The sequence below is a fragment of the Lycorma delicatula genome, chromosome 1, assembly GCF_047948215.1.
Source record: "Lycorma delicatula isolate Av1 chromosome 1, ASM4794821v1, whole genome shotgun sequence".
Lineage (NCBI taxonomy): Eukaryota > Metazoa > Arthropoda > Insecta > Hemiptera > Fulgoridae > Lycorma > Lycorma delicatula.
In genome coordinates this window covers 391,973,987-391,996,845 of record NC_134455.1, presented here as the reverse complement: position 1 = coordinate 391,996,845, position 22,859 = coordinate 391,973,987, and the positions used below count along the sequence as shown (strand labels likewise).

At 38.4% G+C, this 22,859-nt stretch overlaps 2 protein-coding genes across 7 annotated transcripts in view; one reads left to right on the top strand and one right to left on the bottom strand.

Moving 5' to 3' along the window:
* Positions 1–22,859, top strand: part of LOC142317360 (uncharacterized) — a 418,387-nt gene that overhangs the window by 198,432 nt on the left and 197,096 nt on the right. The gene's annotated exons all lie outside the window — the stretch shown is intronic.
* Positions 1–22,859, bottom strand: part of LOC142317363 (uncharacterized) — a 427,416-nt gene that overhangs the window by 391,518 nt on the left and 13,039 nt on the right. For 3 of the 6 annotated variants that reach the window (XM_075353861.1, XM_075353864.1, XM_075353865.1), the window contains 4 exons: positions 6,734–6,772; positions 5,688–5,708; positions 2,933–3,028; positions 932–955 (listed from right to left, as the gene is read on the bottom strand). The exons of 1 other annotated variant lie outside the window; for it this stretch is intronic. In XM_075353861.1, the coding sequence (XP_075209976.1) occupies positions 932–955; positions 2,933–3,028; positions 5,688–5,708; positions 6,734–6,772 (180 nt within the window). The remainder of the gene's footprint in view (positions 1–931; positions 956–2,932; positions 3,029–5,687; positions 5,709–6,733; positions 6,773–22,859) is intronic. 2 more of the 6 variants (XM_075353863.1, XM_075353866.1) reach the window with 1 other exon arrangement.

Below are 22,859 nucleotides of genomic sequence, written 5' to 3'. Positions count from 1 at the left end.
ATTTATCCTATCCATTTCCCTTTTTAAATTTTTTTCGCCTACCAACCTTTTTTAAGCTTCTAACATTCCACGTTCCGACTCGGCAATTAATATATTGTGTAATAACGAGTCAAATTGGATTTTAATATAAGCACACAAAAATTTCAGCTTTATTCGATAAGTATTTTTTGTAACTCGAAGCAAAAAATAATTTCTTTTCAAATAAATTATTTAATTCAGTTTTAAGGGAATGGATTTGTAGATCTTTTATGGGATGACGCAGTACTTTAATATTAGAAAGTTACGCTTAATGTGTTACTTTATCTAGGTATATTATTCGGCATAAAAATCGATATTAATAACCATCGTATTCCGCATGAGGAAAACTTCGTTTTCAGTTTATTAGATAAATAATACAGCAATTATTTTTTTTACTTCCTTGTACGAAGTAAACGGATTAGTGTGATCGCGAAACGTTTCGGTTTTTAGATTTCAACGGAAATATCCATTTTGACCACCAGTGAATCCATTTTGATTAGTCTCAGCGTGACGTCTGTACGTACGTACGTATCTCGCATAACTCAAAAACGATTAGCCACAGAACGTTGAAATTTTGGATTTAGGACTGTTGTAACATCTAGTTGTGCACTTTCTCTTTTGATTGCAATCAACTGAACTGAAAATGACCAAATAAATTCAAAATCCCCAAAAATTTTGATTTTGCACTTTTTCTAATAAATTTCTCATTGCGTAATAGGTACGCAAAAAGAGAAAAAAATATCAAATTTTAAAACGCAATATTAAAGGAAAATGCTGAAAATATTTCCTGTGAGTTCAGAATAACGATGTTTTAAAATTATTTGTATAAAATGAAGAGCTTGAAACATCAAGGTAACATTCTTAGTAAAATTCTAACCGTTAGTCTCTATAGGTTATGTTTTTGGTTACTTACGTGTGAATTATTCCTCCTTTGATCCTAAAATAATAAAGAATTAAGATTAAACATCTTTTAAATGATTTCTTATAAGTTATATTATTTTACATAACTTAAGAAATGTATTTCCTAAAATAGATTTATTATTTTAATTCCGTTTATTACTGAATCATTAATGAAAGTAGCTTTATTTAATCGTAATCTTAAACCTACAGCTACCGAATCTACATTTTTTTCTTCTGGGACGAAGAGTGAAATAAAATCAGTTTAATTAAACATCGCTTTAATTTATTCATTATAGAGTAATAATTTTAATATTGGCATTTGATTTATACGAAATCAAGTTAAGCGTACTCTTGAGCTGAGTTTTGTCGTAGGGATTACTAAACTGAACTATTACATTAAAATGGCATGTAGAAACCACCAGAAAGAAACGCAGGACCAGTGCACAGAATGCATAAGTAGATATTTGGATATTCTCAGATTAGTTTAAGAATGACCGAATCCCTTCTTTTTCCTGCGCTGAAAACTAAATGTAGTCATCAATCCCCGGAAGCGATATAAAATAAATAAGTTTATATTAAAAATTAACTAAAAACTAAAACCTAATAATACAAAACCCAGCATAATTGTAAAACTCCTGTGACGTATGCTAAAAGCAAAATAAAACAACTATAAAATATTGTATTAATAATATAAATTAAAACATTAAATTTATCATCTGCCATACGCCAAATAGCATAAATAGCTGAAATCTACTACAGAAAACAGAAATATCAGAATATAAACGGAAGATATTGTAAAAATTAATAACTTAGAAACAATCGTAAAATAGACAACTACCTCCTGTTCTTATTGTTATTCTGTGTTATTACTCTCCTTGGCGGCCTTCCCTCGTTAATTACTGCTGTAGATTTTGAAAGTATCATAAGAAGAACCAAAATCCGATTAAGAAATGTTTTATAATACGAGACGTTCATACGAACGGTTCTAAAAACGCTAATTCTGCTGACTTTTCTTTTGTGACTGAAAGTAGAATATAGACGTTAAGCCTTCCCAGAATTATAAATGTTTCCGTTACAGAGCTGTATGTTATTAAGGCCTTAAATATATTTAACCAAACATTTCGACACGTATTTTTCTGTTCAGATTCCATGAGCGCTTCACTGGCAATTAGTGACATGTCAACCGGACACACTGTTGTCGGTGATATAAAATCTATATCCGAAATGAAGCTCACAACTGTGAGCTTCTGCTTGATCCCCAGCGATATTGAAATTTCAGGCAACGAGCACCCTGATAGTGCGGCAAAAGAGGCTTGTTTCACCAACCGAATTGTTTCTGATGACTTCTCTGTTTTCTGGAGAAGGTGATCGGTGATGAGTGGCCAAGTGAATGGAATGTTAACATAAACCGTAAACTTTTTTCTATTAAGAAACTGTATCACCCTGAAGCTCCTCATAGAGGAATAGCCGTCGAGATTATTATTTGCCGTATTCGTATTTGGCTCACTGGCTCGCTCACAAATATCTCATGATTCAGATCGATGCACCCATTTGTATTTCCTGTGACTGAAAACTACCTGTACACCACATCCTTGTCAATTGCGTCTGTTATGAGGCGTTGCTTAGGAAGTTTAAACTACGAGCTAACTTCCGAAATATATTCGGAAACAATGAGTCGTTCGAAACCTAGAGCTTCCTATTCGTTAATATACAAATTATTTTAATTTTCTATTTTTATGGTTCTGGTTTTTCATTGCTGAACTTTTTACGATCTTTATAGACAATTTAAGTTTTATGAAATATTGTGCATAAATGAAATAATTTTCTCTAAATAGATATAAAAAATAGGTTTTTCTTTTTATAAGCAATCATAGATACATCGAATGTGAAAACTCTTCAAAATTTACTGAAGAAATTTCATAGCCAGCTCAGAAATGCTCAATTTGAATCTTAAAAATATATTTATTTTTAATATTTACCACACAGTAATTTATAGACTATATGGAATTCTTACATCATATATCGCGGAATCTTGTTAAGAAGCTCAAGTAGAGTTGGTGTAATTTCATTACGATTTGCATATGTATCTTCAAAAAGATGTATTTTAAAACTGAAAAAAAGTAAGCAGAAAAAAAGACTTATTAAAAACATTAGTGAATTTTAAGATATTTTTTTCTTTATGGCGCTATATATATTGCTACAGATATAAACTAATATACCGGGTGATCATTTGAAAAGTTATCACATTTATTACTCAACAGCTATCAGCTGTTTGTTAACAGTACGAGAGCTCTCTTATAACAGGAGTTAAAAACTCCATTCTTGGGCGAACCTTTTAAGATTATTTTCAAAGGAGTGGAACCCAGCTTCTCCGCTACACCTACTCCAAATCAAAAATATTAAATGGCAATGATAATATTTTATTAGATTAATTGACAACCGGAAAAAATAATGAATTTTGGTGAAAAGAAAATTAAAATCCGCCCACCCTTTCGCTCTGTAGGTGCGAAAAAACTTGGGATAGTAGTTTTTTTAAATTTCAGTCCAACAAAAATAAGTATAAAAATACGTGTTACTTCTAAAACCATTTGAAATAATCTTAATCTGTGGAGTAAAACTGTAAAAAATTATTTTTTAAATTACAACAAAAACTTTCACGCTTAAATGTTTCCTACAAATCTTCTTTATACAAATTTATTTTTTGTATTATTGCCGAATATATAGAATAATTACTTGGTATATGTTACTGCCTGATTAACACAACTTCTATCACCAAAAATGTTGATACCATAAATATAATAAAAACGTTTACTAAAAAATGATGGTAAATTAAAGAAATTGCATATAATTAATGTGAAGAGTTGGATGTATAAGCAATACCACAAACATTATCCGTTTTTTAACAAATTCGGTAAAGGTGCAGAAATTAGAATCGGTGTAAAAAAGGATATATGTATGTATTGAGTATATATATATATATATATATATATATATATACTCAACCGGCGATAGTTTTTTGTTTATTAGAGGAAAACTTGTAGGCGAAAATGGTAAAAAATCAACGTCAGATTTGGTAAATTTTGCAGGTGCATTTCTATTTGATGAGATAAAATTTTTATAAACAAATAAGAAATAGCCAATGCTGAAAATGTTAAGTGCAACTATCACGAACAATGTTCTTTTAATGATAAACTCTTTAATTTCATCAGCTGAAAATGCTGGACGGATTTATGGTGAAAATAATAAAATTTATATAGATAATGATGGTAATTTTATTTTGTGTATAGCATTATCTATGTTAATGGATTTTGCACAAGATTATAAGTTGATGGGTTTTGCTGAATATTATAAAAAAATCGATATAAACTATAGACAAAAATTAGTGTTGAAACGTAGTAATGATGTAAACGCGATACTGACTGCAATTTAAGATCATAAGTCTAAATTAGATATAACTAAAATCCCGTTGAATGTACCATATTGAAAAGCAAACCTGAAATTCAATTCCAAATTATTAAATTGCGAGATAAAAAAACGATTGCTTATGAATTTTAGAAATTAGGAACTTCAGGAATATCCAACAGTTCCTCAAACAAATTCGATACCATTGAATGTAAAAATATCATCACATTTAGATAAATCGCATTACGTTATTGTAGGTTTTCAAACTGATAGAAATGATAAAGTTGTTAGACATGTCAAAATTTGATTTTTGTAACGTGAAAAATATAAAAGAAATAATAAATTCAACCCCATATCCATATGAAAATTTTTAGGAAATCAAACGTTGATGTATAAACTTTACAGAATTTCAAAAGTCATATTAAAAGAATATCAACCCGCCATAGAAAATTTTCCGATTATTAAAACAATTATTCATTATATGTAATAGATAGTTCTCAAAAAGATGAATATATAAAAATAGGCGTTGTTGACTGAAAAATTAAAATTGAACCTGAACAAAATTTCAAGCCCAGTACAACAGCATATTCCTTATTAATATAATACTATAGTCGCTAATTTACCATTAACCGGAAAAAAAAAAAAAAAAAAAAAATAGTTGATTACATTTTGTTTATATATATTAAAGATTATTATTTTTTATTTTTCGTTAAATTAGTTTTATTATTTTACATTAAAGAATACATTAACTTGAAAAAAATAAATTATTTAACAAACTACGATTTATGATGCAGAACCACACGTATTTTCTATGTGTTTATTGTCAAATTTATATTGTAAAAAGTGAATTTACCGAAAAAATACATGACGAAAGAGGGGTTTAAAAAACACGGTCTCCCTTGGATTTTATCTGAAAGTAAGGATGAAAGGTTAAAGTTCATTCTTTAATGTATATCTAGTTTTTTCATGCGGAACTCGAGACCTTCATACTACACAAGCAGAGGTTATTTTGAACACATGCGCATACGTGAGGAGGAAGTACATAACTTCTGTCCTGAGCCGCAGATTAATCTGCATATTCTGATGGTCAAGGCTTCAGTCACTTCGGTCGTGTAATATTTGATTAATAACCTGTATTTACTTTTCCATATCAAAGAAAAGTCCAGATCTCATGCCTAGTTTAAGCTGGCTGGGGTCTTTCTTTCTTTCTTACATTCAATTGTTTAAGCATTGAAAAGATAATGATAATAGTAATAATAATTATAATAATAATAATAATAATAATAATAATAATAATAATAATAATAATAATAATAATAATAATAATAATAATAATAATAATAATACACTTTCTTTTCTGTACTTACTAATTATTTTGAAAATATATGCTGTAAAACAAACAGAAATATGTAAATACACATGAACATTGTTAAAATAAAAAGAATCAAAATTTTTATTTTTCATTAGAAATACTTATTATTATTGTGTGAAAACTATTACGTTCCTCCAAACTTACATTTGGGCAATATTCAACTATCTTTTTAGTAAATTTGATGTTAGTAATTATAAATAGTTATTATTTTAAAGTAACTATATAATAATACTATGTATTAATGTAATAATAAGCAAATAGGCTTCTAAGAAAACCGGTTTAGATTATAATAGCTCATTTAGATTACGGTTTCAGTGTAGTTTATATTTTATTATTAATTATTTTATAAAAATGAAATAATCTTTGCCTATTAGTCTAATTATGTGAAATACCTATTTATAGCAATTTTTATGTCTAGGTAATTTCCAGACTCTTATAGCATAGAAATAATACGGTAATGAAAATCGAAATGGATGAATCTTGCTATATTGTTATTTACAACCAAATAGACCAATCCAGTAACAGAACACAGAAAGTTTTGATCACACGTTACATACTGGATAAAAATAAATAATTTTTTTGAGTTTAGTGATAAAAATAAACAACAATAGAAATATTACAATAATTATAAATTTTTGTAAAAAAGCATTATAAATTACATTATAACTTGTACATTATTCATTATTTTGTTAGAAAGCATATAAATACTATTAAAATAGAGACAAAGTCTCAGAAAATAAAATAGGATTTGCGAGTGAGGGAGGTGAGGTGTAATATTATTTTTGAACAGAACGGAAAAAACCTTCGAAGTAGTAACGAAAATAAATTTCCCACTCCAATTTTGTAATAAAACGAAAAGCTTCGTGAAATATGATTGAATGAGAAGAGGATCCTTAATGGAAAGACGGTCGGTTGATAGAAAGAAAACTAGCAAACATAAAAAAAACAGGAAAAGTATTAGGTAAAATATTAACACTTGAGAGAAGGATCAAAGATTTTCAGAGAAAGGAGGAGGAAAAATTGCTCAATCAAAATACTTACTGATCATTCAGGTACTGTAGAGAAGTATGGTCTGAACGCCTGTACATTAATCACATAATTTTTGAAAAAAAAATAAATGAAATGAAATCAAGAAACAATAAAATATTCCTATTATATCTTAATATTATTGCCTTATATATAGTAATAGAATTATTTATCACCAGAAGTGTATTTTTTCGACTAAATTTGCTTTCTTCACTCCCTTGTAATTTTAAAAGGGATTGGGCGATTTCAACAGAATTCTAAATTTTACGTAATCTAGGTACATGTTCCAGTGTTGATTTAATCAACACTGCAACAACAATTTTCATTGCAAAATTTTGCGACAGGTTTACTTAGAAGATAAAATTAAACGTATACGATAAACACCGTGCAGAGTTATTATAACTAGAGGAAGAAAGTTGATGTCTTGGCAATAGTTAATCTGTGTCAGTTAAATTAAGTAGGAGTTTCTTTTTTTTTTGTTTTTTTTACCTTCTCCCTCGTGCTGGATCCTAAAGTTAGTCTCCTGGGCTGTGTACAAGTATTATACAGCCCAGGGAAGTGTATTACTCTAACTGGGCCTTATTCTAACGGGTCTCCAAGTCTCGACTCGCATGTTCGATCTTACTTTGCGCCCGCTTCAAGCCCCCGAGTAGAAGAGACCGATAATGCACCTTACCACTACGAGGTGATTTTCCCTCCGCCGGTAAGTCCTATCTTCAGTGGTATTTTTTAGTTGTCAGTTTAAGTGTTAGTGTGTATAAACCAATAATATACGTGAGTAATCAACATTTGAAACGTTTTTCGTTTGTTAATTTAACAAATAAAGGTATTTTTAAGTTAGCTATAGTATTAACCCATGCCACGACGTGGCACAAAGTTGTAGGTTAATAATTATTTTTACGGACGGTATCACATTTTTAGCGTTAAAAGCATTAAATATAGGATAAGAAACGTGTATGTTTACATTTCATCTTTGTAGGTGTAATATTGAGCGAGATATAAACGTTTTAATGTAGTATTAGAAACACATGGTTTTTAGAAAGTAGTGCAGGAAATCGCGGGTGGATACAGTGTAGTTTGACAAACACAAAAATGTTGTTCTTTAATTGTGAATCGTTCGAAAGATCGATTATAGGTTTAGTTCACTTAAACTTTAAAACTCAGCTAGGTTACAGTAAATTCTATAACTCAGCTTCAGGGCCCCCAACCCGAAAAGAGCTACAAGATGCCTGGCCCCAAATCCCTTTGAGTTTTAATTGTGGTAGCGTAGGCTACAGGGCGGCTGATTGCGCTGTGACATCAAAATGCTTAACATGTGACACGGAGGGGCACCGCACCGACTCCTTCTTGGGTCCAGGGGGCTGGCAAGATGAACACTAGTAGTAACCGGGGGAGGACCGGACAAACTATAGCAAAGAAATGAACGTTTAGATAATACAAGCCAACCTGAATCATGCGGAACTGGCCAATGACATCATGATCAGATACGCATCGGAGATGGGCGTAGATATAGCACTCATCTCCGAACCGTATATCATTCGTCCCCGCCCGCGGTGGATACTGTCTGAATAAAGGACTGCGGTTATATGGATGAGCAGACAAATATCTGTTAGAGACATATACCAAGGAACGGGATTCGTCAGTGCAAGATTTGAACCGGTGTACTACTATGCTTGTTACATCTCACCCAACATAAGTGTTGAGAAGTATATATTGATCTTGACAACCATCACGAGGGACCTTCAGGCACACCGACCGGCAATGATGGCCGGTGACTTTAACGCCTGGTCCATTGCATGGGGGTCTAGAAGGACTGATTCTAGAGGAAGAATCATGATGGAGACTGTTGCGGCTCTAGGTTTGGTTTGCCTCAATAATGGTGCTGCATACACATTCAGGAGACGAGTTGACGAGTTCTATATTCGACATCACATTTGCATCCCGGATCTGGCCGTTCGAGTTCATGGTTGGAGAGTATGGGAGGGGTACTCCGCCAGTGACCACCAGCCTATAATCATGACGTCACTGACGGTGACAGACATGGAAATGGTAGGACAACAGCAACTGGCTGGAGTACATGGATGCTGGACAAGGAGGCACTCACTGGGACACTTAACTTACGGGGCATTACTGTGATAGCTACAGCTGAAGGGAAAGCAAGATACCTGATCAACTCACTCAGGGAAGTGTGTGATAACACACTTCCAAGAAGATATCCTTGCAGGGGCCATCCACCTGTATACTGGTGGACCCCAGAAATAGGAGAGAAAAGAAAAGAGTACCACAAATAAAGGAGGCTGACAACACATGCGCACCTGGATTCGTTGAGAGAGTTATACAAAGCCCAACTTAAAGATAACAGAAGGCAACACTCAGAGTGATGATTAGGGATTCCAAAAAATACTGCTGGCGGCGACTATTGGCGGAAATAAACACAGACCCATGGGGGAGACCGTATATACTGATAGTAAAAAGGGCTCTGAGACCCAGTGAACCGATTACAAGGGAACGTAACGAGATCACACGTATCATCGATAATCTATTTCCTCGTGGGGATATGAATGATATGGAAGAACAAGGCGACGATGACCCCCCCAACGCCGTTCACCAAAGAGGGGCTGGCTACTGCTGTAGTACGGAAACCAGCAGATAAGTCACCTGGATGAGACCTCTTGCCTAACGTAGATATTAAGTGGAGGCCGGGGCTGAACCGGAAACGTTCCTGGACGTGTTTAACACCTCCAGTACCACAGTGGTAGAAGGAGTGTTCCCGGATGTATGGAAGAGACAAAGGCTTCTACTAGTGCACAAACCAGGAAAAGATCCGGAGCTCCCCATTTCGTACAGGCCAATCGCAATGATAGATGCAGTTACCAGACGCTTAGAGCGAATGCTAAAGCACAGCTATGTTGAGGCTGTTGAAAGGATGGGCGGACTCTCTTCGAAAAAAATTTGGTTTCCTGCGATGTAGGTCCGCTCTAGACACGATAACTACAGTATGCGAGATGGTTCGCAGAATTACACTCGATGACGGAGGCCGGCACACAGGCAGGATGTGTGTACTGGTCACCATAGATGTCAGGAATGCTTTTAATAGCATCACTCATGCAGCTATTAGGCATTCCTTAATATTCTGTGGGATACCTGAATACAATACCAGAATAATAATTTCATCAAGGTGAGAGGCGGCGGGGGAGATACACAACGGCTATGAAAGCATCAAAGAATGGATGCAAGGAGACGAGTTGCAAATGGCACCCGAGAAAACGAGGCGGTTATGATATCAACAGCTAAAAGGCGACCCAGGCTGACAATCACCGTCAAAAGACAGCGCATCACATTCAGGCTGGCCGTAAAATATTTAGGCATCTGGATTGATACCAGGCTGCGATTTTGGACGCAGACGGTAGAGGCAAGCAAGAAGGCGGACAGGGTCATGGGGCTAATTGCCACCGTGCTGCCTAACTGTAACGGACCAAAGCAACACCGAAGAAAAATCTTGGTAAGCGTAGCCCACTCCATACTACTGTACGGCGCAGAGGTGTGGGCGGGAGCGCTGCCAAATACAGGGGAATACTGGCTACATATCATAGACAGTGCTTTCTACGGGTCATATCCAGATACCGGACTGTTTCAGGAGTGTCTACAGAGGATCTAGCGGGACTTCTTCTTATCGACCTGTTGGTTGAGCAACGGAGAAGGATGTGGGAGATTAGGATCTCTCTCACCAGAAGAGAGAAGGCAGCAAAATAATAACATAACGGTTGAGATGATCAACATATGGCAGAAAAGATGTGATCAGTGAAAGAAGGGACGGTGGACACATCGGATCCTTAGTGATGTCAACCGATGGAGCGGCAGACGCCACGGCTCCCTAGATTATTACTTAACGCAGTTCCTGACGGGCCATGGAGGGTTTAGGTCCTACCTGTTCAGATTCTGCCTGGACCATTCCGAGGAATGTCCTCTCTTCTACGAGGAGGAAACCGCCTAACATGTGTTTTTTAAGCGCCCAAGATACGATCGTGAGAGAAAAGATCTATTAGATATTTTACATAAAGAGGATATGTTCGCACCAGAAACACTGCAATATATATTATTGCACTCGGAGATGAACCAGAAGGCTATCGCTGGCTATATCAGGACAGTCCTGCGGGAACTTATTACCTTATTACCGGGCGCGTGGGGGGTCGTCTTAGCTCGATGAAGATGCGGGCACTTCGCACAGGTGTTAGATGGCAGCCTGGGTGACTTGGTATTTTAGGTAGGTACTGTATCTGTGTAATGAGTAACAGCTGTGTGCAGCTTCTGCAGGTTGCCCTTCTGGTGTGACATACTCTGTATTTTTTTTATCTTCTGGTACTTACATAATAATAGATTGAGGTATTACATTGTTTGTTGTATATGGTTAGCTGTATTTGTAAATGTATCATGTATAATTTGTATTATATTTTGTACTGACTATTTAATGATAACATGTAAGAATCTACATTGTGATTTAACTTAAGATCTGTACTTATAGTATGATATGACTATTACTGTGTGTGGTGTGGGCGATTTCACTCTAACTGATGGAATGATTTATTAGTTATGCCAGGGAGGGTGGATAGCCAGGGGTGGATATTTAGTCGTTAATGAGCAGGTATACATACGCTCTTCCTAAAACCTAGCGGGATCTGATTAGTCACCCTGACACTACTTTAGCGTCTGTAAAATGGATTTCTCACCTCTACAAAAAAGGCCCCCAGAGTAGGATCCGACAGGCCCGGCTATGCTGTCCCTGGGTCTTCACTCCGGAGCCGGGACTCTATGCCAATGCCTTTAACGGGGACACCGCGTGTGGGGCATCCCCGCCAGAATTCGGTCTTCTCCGCTCGGGTGTGCGAGAGTCTTGAAGACTCATCGCTACCGCCCATTCGTGAAAGCACGTGCGATCGGCAGCTGTGCAGAGAGCTGTCCTGTCCCTCATTCCTGAGCACCCCGACCCTTCTCCTGAAGAACCCTCGCTACTAAACCTTCGAGGGCATAAAAAACTTGGAGCTCAGTAACATGGTGTCGTTGATATTCTCCTAGCTGAGCGGTCCGGTAATCGCCGAGCAAGCTAGGCGGTATTCATCCCACTGTGCGCGCCAGAACACCTCGTGTTCCGGGGTATCCGGGTAGCCACAGTAAGGGGAGAATGAAGATCCGTCCTCCTATTGCAATACAGGAAGGCGTGGAAGATCACGTGGCAAGTCAAGAATTGCCTGAGCCTGTAGTTTAAATAACCAATCTCCGACCGGACCACGGCTTTACATCCGCGATAAGTTGGTGCGTTCACCTACCCTTGGTGGACGTATTCCACCTAGCTTGACAATCTTGAACGTGGTCTCATATATGTCCCCATTGGGCACTCCCCGGTGCCCCAACACTCGAGCATCTGGCAGCTGCTGAAGAGGTTGCTGCTTCGTGATCACCATTACCGCTTCTGTCTACACCTAGCCATATGCTCATGCCACTTTGAGGGTCATGCGACGCCGTACCTCTTTGGGATCCACCTGTTGCGTCTTACGGCCATGGTCCTCTTCCACGGCGGAAAGCCATTGAAAAATGTTGGTCAATAGAAAAATGGTCAATGTTAGAAAAATCTAACATGGACCATGTGTCTACACTGACCACGTGTGCATACAGCCTTCTTTTCGATGCTCGTGATACCCCGATGTTCGAGAGTAACCTTGCCAGACGCTGGACAACTCGTCCCGCCTTCTCGCTAATCTCTTTCCCAAAGTGGGTTAAATATTGCTTGTGCTCCAGCCAAATTCTCAGGTACTTGGTGGATTTCCGCGACTGGACCACCTCTCCCTCTATTTTGATCGCAATTGAGGCTAGCACCCGTCTCCCAGCTAGAGATACGATTACATATTTTCCTCGGGACAGCTGCAAACCTTTTTCCGTCATCAATCTTCCAATTTTATCAATAGCTGCATTCGCAGCGTTTGCCATCCTCTCAATAGACTTCCCCACCACCACAAGGGCCAATTCATCAGCGTAGACAAAGGGAGTCACCGTGAGAATCCCGTGTAACGTAGCCAAAGTACCTCGTCATAGACCACGTTCCAGAGTGTCCCAAGACAGAGTCCTGGAACACTCTACGCCTAGACCGGAACCACAGCTCGTTATCCCCCAGCCTATATACAAGTTGCCAATCCTTATATACAAGTTGCTCCATCTGGACCAGGCTATTGTGCTACTTCATCCGCCTGTAGCCCAGATAAGCTCTTCAATTCTGAAAGACGGGATGTGATCAGCCACAATTCTTTCCCTAGATCGGGTTTCTCCGAGCGGCAAGAGTGCCGTAACACCAGTTAGCACATGCTCTTCCCGGTAGTACAGGCAATGATCTACCGAACCGCTTAGTAACAATTTGGAATGCTTTACTCCACAGATCCTCGTAAATCTGTTCACACAGATTCCTCCCACACCGTTTCTTAATCCCGTTTATTGTCGACACGAGAGCAGCTTTTTAACTCCGTGCTCCCCCAGCAAACGTTCCTCCGTTGCAGTCGCATATATGTCACGCTAAAGAGTCTACATTCATCAGCCACTACCACCATCAGGAACTCTGCGGATTTGACCCCGACAAAATGCCGTTTAGTTCTCTTTGCTACATAGAGGATGATCCTAAAGCTACATAGCCGGTCTTGGATTAGGCCAACTTCTCTAGAGGTTTCAATTCGTTGCCTTGCTCGGGAATCAAACCTGAACTCATCAAATAGTTCGACAGGCTCTCCTCCTACAGTACATTCTAGTAGTCAGTGATATGTTCCTCGGTGACAAATGCCAGATCAACAGCTGAACGCGACTCCGCATAAATTATCTTTCTCCGTTAGTACAACCTAGGCCCAGCGCGTTCATGCGCTCACTAAGGTCAACCACTACACTTGGCTATCTCCTTCACCAAACTGTCTACAAACTCTGCAGTCATCAATCCCGGTGTTGGGCAAGTGGTAGGAGCTGAACACTACCAAGCAAGCAAGGTCAGCCCAAACAAAGGGCTTCCTTCTCCATAGCCGACGAATGGTACCCTGACTTAAAGGAGACTAATAGCAGACTTGGATGCACGATTCATCAATCACTGAAGTCTCCTCCTCCAATGTCGTTGGGATCTGATATCACAACAATATCTACTCCCTCTCGCTTAGCCACCTCCCAGCAGAAGTCTATAGCTCACCATTTTCGGTCGGAATTAAATAGCAAAAAACTCACTTGTGGTCGGACACCTCCTACGTAGGTGGCCATCCGTACCACACAACGCGCATGCTATTGCTAATTCGCAATGCTCACTTCTGTGCGCTGGCCGTTTCCTGAACGGAAATTTTCACATCCAACCTAACATGATTGCTTCAAACTAACTGACGGAGACCGCGGAACCGTGGACCCCGCGCCTAGTGTAAATTTGACAACACCGTTCGTGACTTTGAATACCTCAGATAACGAACGAGTTGTAATTTAAATCAGCGCTACACTCATACCAATTCAAATTCTTGTTTCACAAAATAGAAATTCAGACCTACACCCAAATCAGTTGGCCAAATTCGGTCACCTAACAAGGGGAAAGTAACTCTATTCCGGTCCGCGGAAAAAATCCCGCATACCCTCCCGGTCCTATTATGGAGTCTCGCGTGGCATTGCCAAGTCACAATCAGGACTGCCGCCGACGGAACAAAGCTACGCTTCCGGTCACATGGGCTACCATATCCCGGCAGCGCGGTCACCGCCGCCGGCGGTAGACCCAAATCGAAACACTAACAATACCAATATACACGTGGTACGATGCCAATGAGACTGTATCCAATTAATCTAATGCTTAGGGCGGAACCCTAGTCACCTGGGATTTTATTACGATGAAATATCTCGATTAAACTTTCTCTGCAGACCTGCATAACCGCATGGGCGCGAAGAAGCTCAGCCACTATAGACCACTCGTCACGGATTATCCAGTTAATACAGAGTTCCGGAAAGGAATGTATTCACTCAAGTTCCCTAACAGCTCGTGAACGTTCGACCTCAAATCGGGGGCAGATGTAGAAGAGGTTGTTCATTATATCATCAGTCCCACAATCTGGGCATTGTCTCAAATCCATCAAACTATACCAAGCCATACTTGCCCGAAAGGAACCATGCCTTGAGAAACTGTGTGATATATCGATTGGGGAAACCCTTATAATCACACCTAAATCAGGCACTATAGGAAATATACCATGCGTGTATCGACCTGTGAGGGATTCGTCCCACCGAACCTGCCAATACGCAAAGCCCCGATCTTCAAACTCCTCTTTCTTTCTAACGTCAATATGTTACGTACTTTGGAAATGTAGCGTTCCTTATGTTCATTAGCCAAGATATATATTAATTTGACACCGGCTATAACAAGGACTGCCTCCCGCGAGACTTTACTGTAACCGTCTAAATCAACCAGCAAGAGGAGTCCTTGGGCCCGTGGCAAAATGTTCGCGCAATACCTAAAAACCGTGGGTTGAGCCCAAACAGGCGCAGCATACAGCATAATAGCTTCTCTGACACTTTTGTAAAGGATACTCGTGGTACAGTAATTCAACCCCCAATCGGGAGGAATGACTAAGGATTCCATGAAAAGCATCAGCAGCCTTTATTGCTACATACTATAGATGTTCCGTAAACTGAAACTTTTCTTTAAGGATACTTTAACACCCATTCCCTCATCAAGGGGAAATGAACACGCAGTTAATTTTGAGGCGTATCGTACCGAATGGGGAGGTCAACCACATGGCAACGTCAAGCGCAAAATGGAATAGAATCCTATAATCCAAAGAAGGGGACTCAGGTCATTGCCTTGAGGGCATCCTGTAGTTAAGATCTTGCGAACGTCTAAGCCGCCATCACGCAGGGAAACGGCCCCTTATTAGTTAGGTGAAATAATTTGAGAGCACTAATTAATTTCGTGTACATTTACGCTTCTGCATATGAAACGTGGCAGAGGACTACCATACGTTATTAAATGTCGCAGATATGTCCAGAAAAATCGCTATACATATGTGCATGATGTAGAGGAAGCTATATTCATCACCCTTTTTTTGGAATTTTCAGTGCTCTTTCCCAGTCGGAAACCATACTGGTTTTTTATTAGTAAATGGTCAATGAACATTAACATTAATACGCAATCACAGGCAAGTACATTATTGGACGGTAAGAAGAACTAACAGTAGCATCTTTGTCGCCAAATTTGAACAACAATACCAAGTCTCTACACTTCTAACACGCGGGAAAGTAGCGGGCGAAGATCACCCTATCATACATTCTAGGTAGAGGACCAAAAACTACTGGTAACGCTCGAATGAAAAGCTCCACTGCGATACAATCATATTCGGGAGCCTTGTGCCGTGCCAAACTGCAGATCACCTGTCGCACTTCTGCCTCGCGACTTCCCGTCTGACACGCCAAATGTATGAAATCTCACCCACTATAGTGTCACCGGGAACAAATCATTCAGCAAAATATTAAGGATTCGGTTTTTATTAATTGTCACTCCTTCGCGGGTCGACAAAGCTGACAAGAGAATATTTTTCCTGCGCTTATGACTAAAGAACCGATCACAATGCTCCAAGGATCTCTATTCCCTAATTCCTGACCGAAGGAACGCTAGGAATTGCTAGCAGGATCTAATGCTATGAAAATCCCTTGCCCTCCTTCTGTGGTGAGAGCCGCACCCCAATCGTGATCACCCTCTCGTTGCGCAGCCTTTCTGTCGATTCACAAACTTCTTCATTGCTATCAGATTCTGAGAACACCAACGAGGTATACGTTCCTGGCCAGTGCCTTTAATAATGGCAGCTTCAGCCGCCGTAACTATCGCAGAGTTAAATCTTCTGCCAGGACATCCAATGGCATGCCGTGAAGGACTCGAGAACAAATTTCCTGTCTGGAATCCAACAATGAGGAGAATTTCGGCCAGTCCGCCATTCTATGCAGTAAAGTATCCGTTATGGCCCATCGCGTAGCTCATCCGCTATTTCAAGAATTATCAATCAACGATTGCTAGAACAGTCATCGAACACAGACTAATGAAAGATCCTGCCAGCGATTTCTCTACCAATGATAATATCAATATTTCTACCTGAAATGGCTCTTCGTTTGTCAACCATATCGACGTAAGTAGCTAACTGGTCTGCAACATTAAAGAGCTCAAACTTTTTCTCCTTTATGAAACTTACAATTAAGTCACCGCCATCACCAGTGATCCCAATTTGCCAGAAAAGCGACTTCGCATTAAGATCGTTACCGATAAGGATTGGACCATTACTCACAGTACGAATGATCCTATCCCAACTCGCTAAATATTCCTTAGTTGGATCCACGTATTGGAAATATCCTCCTCTATGAATCATGAGACCTTGCCGTTGGTGAGGGGGCTTGAGTGCTCAGGGATACAGAGTAGCTGGACCGAAGGTGCAACCATATCGGAGAGGTATCTGTTGAGAGCCAGACTAAGGAATGATTCCTGAAAGAGGTCAGCAGCTCTTTCAGTAGTTGTTAGGGGCGTGAGTCACAATGACTTAAACGGCCGTATCAACATTACTCAGTCCTCTGAGTACTGCGCAGCTGAAAGCAATGGAAAACTACAGCTGCTTTTTTTCCAAGAAAATGTGGCTCTCTGCATTTTCACATAGCAATAATGGAGGCGCCTTCCTTGGTAAAATATTCCGGAGGTAAAATAGTCCCCCGTTCGGATCTCCGGGTGGGGACTACTAAGGAAGGGGTCACCAGAAAATTAAAAAATAACATTCTACGAGTCGGAGCGTGGAATGTTAGAAGCTTAAAAAAGGTTGGTAGGCTAGAAAATTTAAAAAGGGAAATGGATAGGGTGAATGTGGATATAGTAGGAAATAGTGAGGTTCGGTGGGAAGAGGAAGGCGACTTTTGCTCAGGTGATTTTAGAGTAATTAACTCAGCGTCAAATAATGGGCAGGCAGGAGTAGGTTTCGTGATGAACAAGAAGATAGGGATGAGAGTGGAGTATTTCAAAACGCATAGCGATAGAATCATTGTAATAAGGATAAAATCAAAACCTAAACCGACAACGATTGTTAACGTTTATATGCCTACAAGCGCCCATGATGATGATGAGGTAGAGTGTGTATACGAAGAGATTGATGAAGCAATTAAACACGTTAAAGGAGATGAAAATTTAATAATAGTTGGAGATTGAAATGCAAGCATTGGAAAAAGAAAGGAAGGAAATATAGTTGGTGAATACGGGCTGGGCAAAAGGAATGAAAGAGGGGACCGACTTATAGAGTTTTGCACGAAGTATAATTTAGTAATTGCCAACACCCAATTTAAAAATCAAAATAGAAGAATATACACTTGGAAAAAGCCAGGCGATACTGCAAGGTATCAGATAGATTATATCATGGTTAAGCAAAGATTTAGAAATCAACTCGTTGACTGCAAAACTTACCCTGGAGCAGACATTGATAGCGACCATAATTTGGTGATAATGAAATGTAGATTGGGGTTTAAAAACCTGAAGAAAAGTTGTCAGATGAATCGGTGGAATTTAGAGAAGCTTGAGGAAGAGGAGGTAAAGAAGATTTTCGAGGAGGAGATCGCAAGAGGTCTGAGTAAAAAAGATAAGGTAGAAAATGTTGAAGAAGAATGGGAGAATGTTAAAAAGGAAATTCTTAAATCAGCAGAAGCAAACTTAGGCGGAATAAAGAGAACTGGTAGAAAACCTTGGGTTTCAGACGATATATTGCAGCTGATGGATGAACGTAGAAAATATAAGAATGCTAATGATGAAGAAAGTAAAAGGAACTATCGGCAATTAAGAAATGCTACAAATAGGAAGTTCAAACTGGCGAAAGAAGAGTGGATTAAAGAAAAGTGTTCAGAAGTGGAAAGAAAAATGAACATTGGTAAAATAGACGGAGCATACAGGAAAGTTAAGGAAAATTTTGGGGTACATAAATTAAAATCTGTTAATGTGATAAACAAAGATGGTACACCAATATATAATACGAAAGGTAAAGTCGATAGATGGGTGGAATATATTGAAGAGATATACGGAGGAAATGAATTAGAAAATGGTGTTATAGAGGAAGAAGAGGAAGTTGAGGAGGATGAAATGGGAGAAACAATACTGAGATCTGAATTTAAGAGAGCATTAAAAGAATTAATTGGCAGAAAGGGTAGACGGAATACCTCTAGAATTACTGCGCAGTGCAGGTGAGGAAGCGATTGATAGATTATACAAACTGGTGTGTAATATTTATGAAAAAGGGGAATTTCCGTCAGACTTCAAAAAAAGTGTTATAGTTATGATACCAAAGAAAGCAGGGGCAGATAAATGTGATGAATATAGAACAATTAGTTTAACTAGTCATGCATCAAAAATCTTAAATAGAATTTTATACAGAAGAATTGAGAGGAGAGTGGAAGAAGTGTTAAGAGAAGACCAATTTGGTTTCAGGAAAAGTATAGGGACAAGAGAAGCAATTTTAGGCCTCAGATTAATAGTAGAAGGAAGATTAAAGAAAAACAAACCAACATACTTGGCGTTTATAGACCTAGAAAAGGCATTCGATAACGTAGACTGGAATAAATTGTTCAGCATTTTAAAAAAATTAGGGTTCAAATACAGAGATAGAAGAACAATTGCTAACATGTACAGGAACCAAACAGCAACAATAACAATTGAAGAACATAAGAAAGAAGTCGTAATAAGAAAGAGAGTCCGACAAGGATGTTCCCTATCTCCGTTACTTTTTAATCTTTACATGGAACTAGCAGTTAATGATGTTAAAGAACAATTTAGATTCGGAGTAACAGTACAAGGTGAAAAGATAAAGATGCTACGATTTGCTGATGATATAGTAATTCTAGCCGAGAGTAAAAAGGAATTAGAAGAAACAATGAACGGCATAGATGAATCCTACGCAAGAACTATCGCATGAAAATAAACAAGAACAAAACAAAAGTAATGAAATTTAGTAGAAATAACAAAGATGGACCACTGAATGTGAAAATAGGAGGAGAAAAGATTATGGAGGTAGAAGAATTTTGTTATTTGGGAAGTAAAATTACTGAAGATGGACGAAGCAGGAGCGATATAAAATGCCGGATAGCACAAGCTAAACGAGCCTTCAGTAAGAAATATAATTTGTTTACATCATAAATTAATTTAAATCTCAGGAAAAGATTTTTGAAAGTGTATGTTTGGAGTGTCGCTTTATATGGAAGTGAAACTTGGACAATCGGAGTATCTGAGAAGAAAAGATTAGAAGCTTTTGAAATGTGGTGCTATAGGAGAATGTTAAAAATCAGATGGGTGGATAAAGTGACAAATGAAGAGGTATTGCGGCAAATAGATGAAGAAAGAAGCATTTGGAAAAATATAGTTAAAAGAAGAGACAGACTTATAGGCCACATACTAAGGCATCCTGGAATAGTCGCTTTAATATTGGAAGGACAGGTAGAAGGGAAAAATTGTGTAGGCAGGTCACGTTTGGAGTATGTAAAACAAATTGTTGGGGATGTAGGATGTAGAGGGTATACTGAAATGAAACGACTAGCACTAGATAGGGAATCTTGGAGAGCTGCATCAAACCAGTCAAATGACTGAAGACAAAAAAAAAAAATGGAAATATGAACTACCAACTGGAATGTTTTGTCCGAGAATGGCAAGTCTGACCACAACATGATGCGCGTCAGAAACCTGCCATATAAAGACAATATCAAGCGACTTCCTGCACAGAATAGCAGACATACAGGTATGCCCTACACAAAACCTTTTCCAGCTGTGAATGCCTAGCAGATCACCCCTAATTACTTATGGGTGCTGCAGAAGCACCCATATGAAATATGGCTCTGTGTCTCTACAACCTCATAACTCAACCTGAACTACATAAGGACCCTGGGCATTAAGTTGACCGAACCTAACCATATAAGGAATCGAAGGACACCTCAACGGATTTTTTGAACAGCCACACTTTTCACTAACAATTGGTTGCTCATGATTTTTGTGCAATCATTTACATTCTCATAGGCCGGAGCCTCGGACCTATGCAAACATTCATCACGCTTGTGACCCTCATCACCACAATGCGCACACACAAAAGCAAACTTAGAAAATTTATTCCCGTGATCACATCTGCAGCACTTGAAACATCTTTGAACATCAACGTATTCTTTTCCTCAGCAGGACAAAAAATCGATAATCAATCTGCCTGCAGAAGTAAGTTTTTTAAAGAGGCCAGAACCCACTTCAAAAACTCCGGAATATTTCTGGGTATCTCGCTTACACTTCTTAAAGAGCAGCCTCTAGTCTTTGTGGATGGCGGCTTCATCCAAATCAGTGTTCTGTTCTCTAATGATGGAAAAGACATCCTCATCGGTAAGGTTATGGTCATACAATTGTGTTGGGATCCATACCAAATTCTTCTAGCATATTAAATAAGGAAGTGGAAGATTGAGTTGTATTTCTTTTTGAAATCTACTAAGACAGTTGCTTAATTTTTATGGCTTGTCATTTTTCTCCTTATTATTGTTTTAAGGTTTGAGATTTGTTCTGCACATGATCTTACTTTTCTGAATCCTTCTCTGTATTCTCCTAGTTGTTAAGTATTTGATTAATTCAGCAATATTTTGAAAGTATTTTGTTTGTCAGAGGTAACAGGGAAATACTTTTGTCTTTATTTAGTTCTGTTTCATCTGCTTATTTGTATAGTCGATGTATTAATGCATTTTTTCAATCTTGAGGGATTTTTCAGTTTTCCATATCTCTTCTAGCATGTTCTCTTCAGCAGTTCTGCAGTAAAATTATCCCTTGCTACCTTATTATTTAATTTCTAGCTGATTTTGTCTGTTTTGATTTAATTATTTTGTTTGGATTTTTCAGTTCAAGTTGCTAGATTTTGGAATTGAAATCTTACCTTGGCTTCGTTGTAGTTTAATAATCTTTCAATGTACTTGCTTGGAAGTCGAGAGTTCCAGCGTTCAAGTCCTAGTAAAGCCAGCTATTTTTACACGGACTTGAATACTAGATCGTGGATACCGGTGTTCTTTGGTGGTTGGGTTTCAATTAACCATACATCTCAGGAATGGTCGAACTGAGAATGTACAAGACTACACTTCATTCACACTCATACATATCATCCTCATTCATCCTCTGAAGAATTATCTAAACGGTAGTTACCGGATGTTAAACAGGAAAAGGTAAAGGTGGCATAGTAATAGATAATCAATGTGAATTGATTGAACCATGAAAATTTTGAAAATTATACCAAGCAATGTAGTTAATATGAAAGTTAAAAAACTGCAATAAATTAGGTTAGTCAAAATTATTACTAAAAATTTTAGTAGCAAATATTAAATCTGTCCTGATCAGAAATTACTCGATTCTTGGTATTTTTAACAAATTAAAAATATGAATAAAGTTATGATTGGTAATGCGCATAGAATCACTGATTTTATATGCAGCACATGTTAAAAATATTCTATGTGGTATTTCAGGTAATTTAAATTGCAAGTCAGCCAAAGGTCACCGTACAACAGAGTTTATATATCATACACTGTAGACCCACGGTCAATATCAGTGTACCCACCCTATCTTAGTTTATTCGTCCGTCAACGTCTTTGCGCATGTGGGCTTCTGATAACCGTGGCGTTTTTAGTTTAGTCATTCGCCGGGAGCACCAACGTGATCTTAAAATCCTCTGCCTCTCCAACTGCTTTCGCCATTGCTGATGAATTTCTTGTTCAGAGATCTTCATCTTGATGTCCATGTACGTGGACAACCGCCGTCCTACCTCCTTTTTGATTAATTATCAACTTGGAGGCCGGCCACGTTACTATGCAGAGTGCTCTTCAATTCCTCCTCCTCTGCCTTCTACACTTCTTTGATACTGATATACAGCTCTCCATTAACTCCTTTCCTTATCGACAAAACCTCACAGGCCTCCTCTTGCGATACAGTCTCCTTCATCCTTTGAAACAAGTCAGCGTAGGTCTTCCAGGCCGCTTTCACCACAATCGTGTGGCTTTCACCAACTGCTGAAGTGGATCTCGCGATCCCTGGGGCCGTAGTTTGTGGGCATTAGCGGTCTGCGGAAGGGGGGGGGGCGGA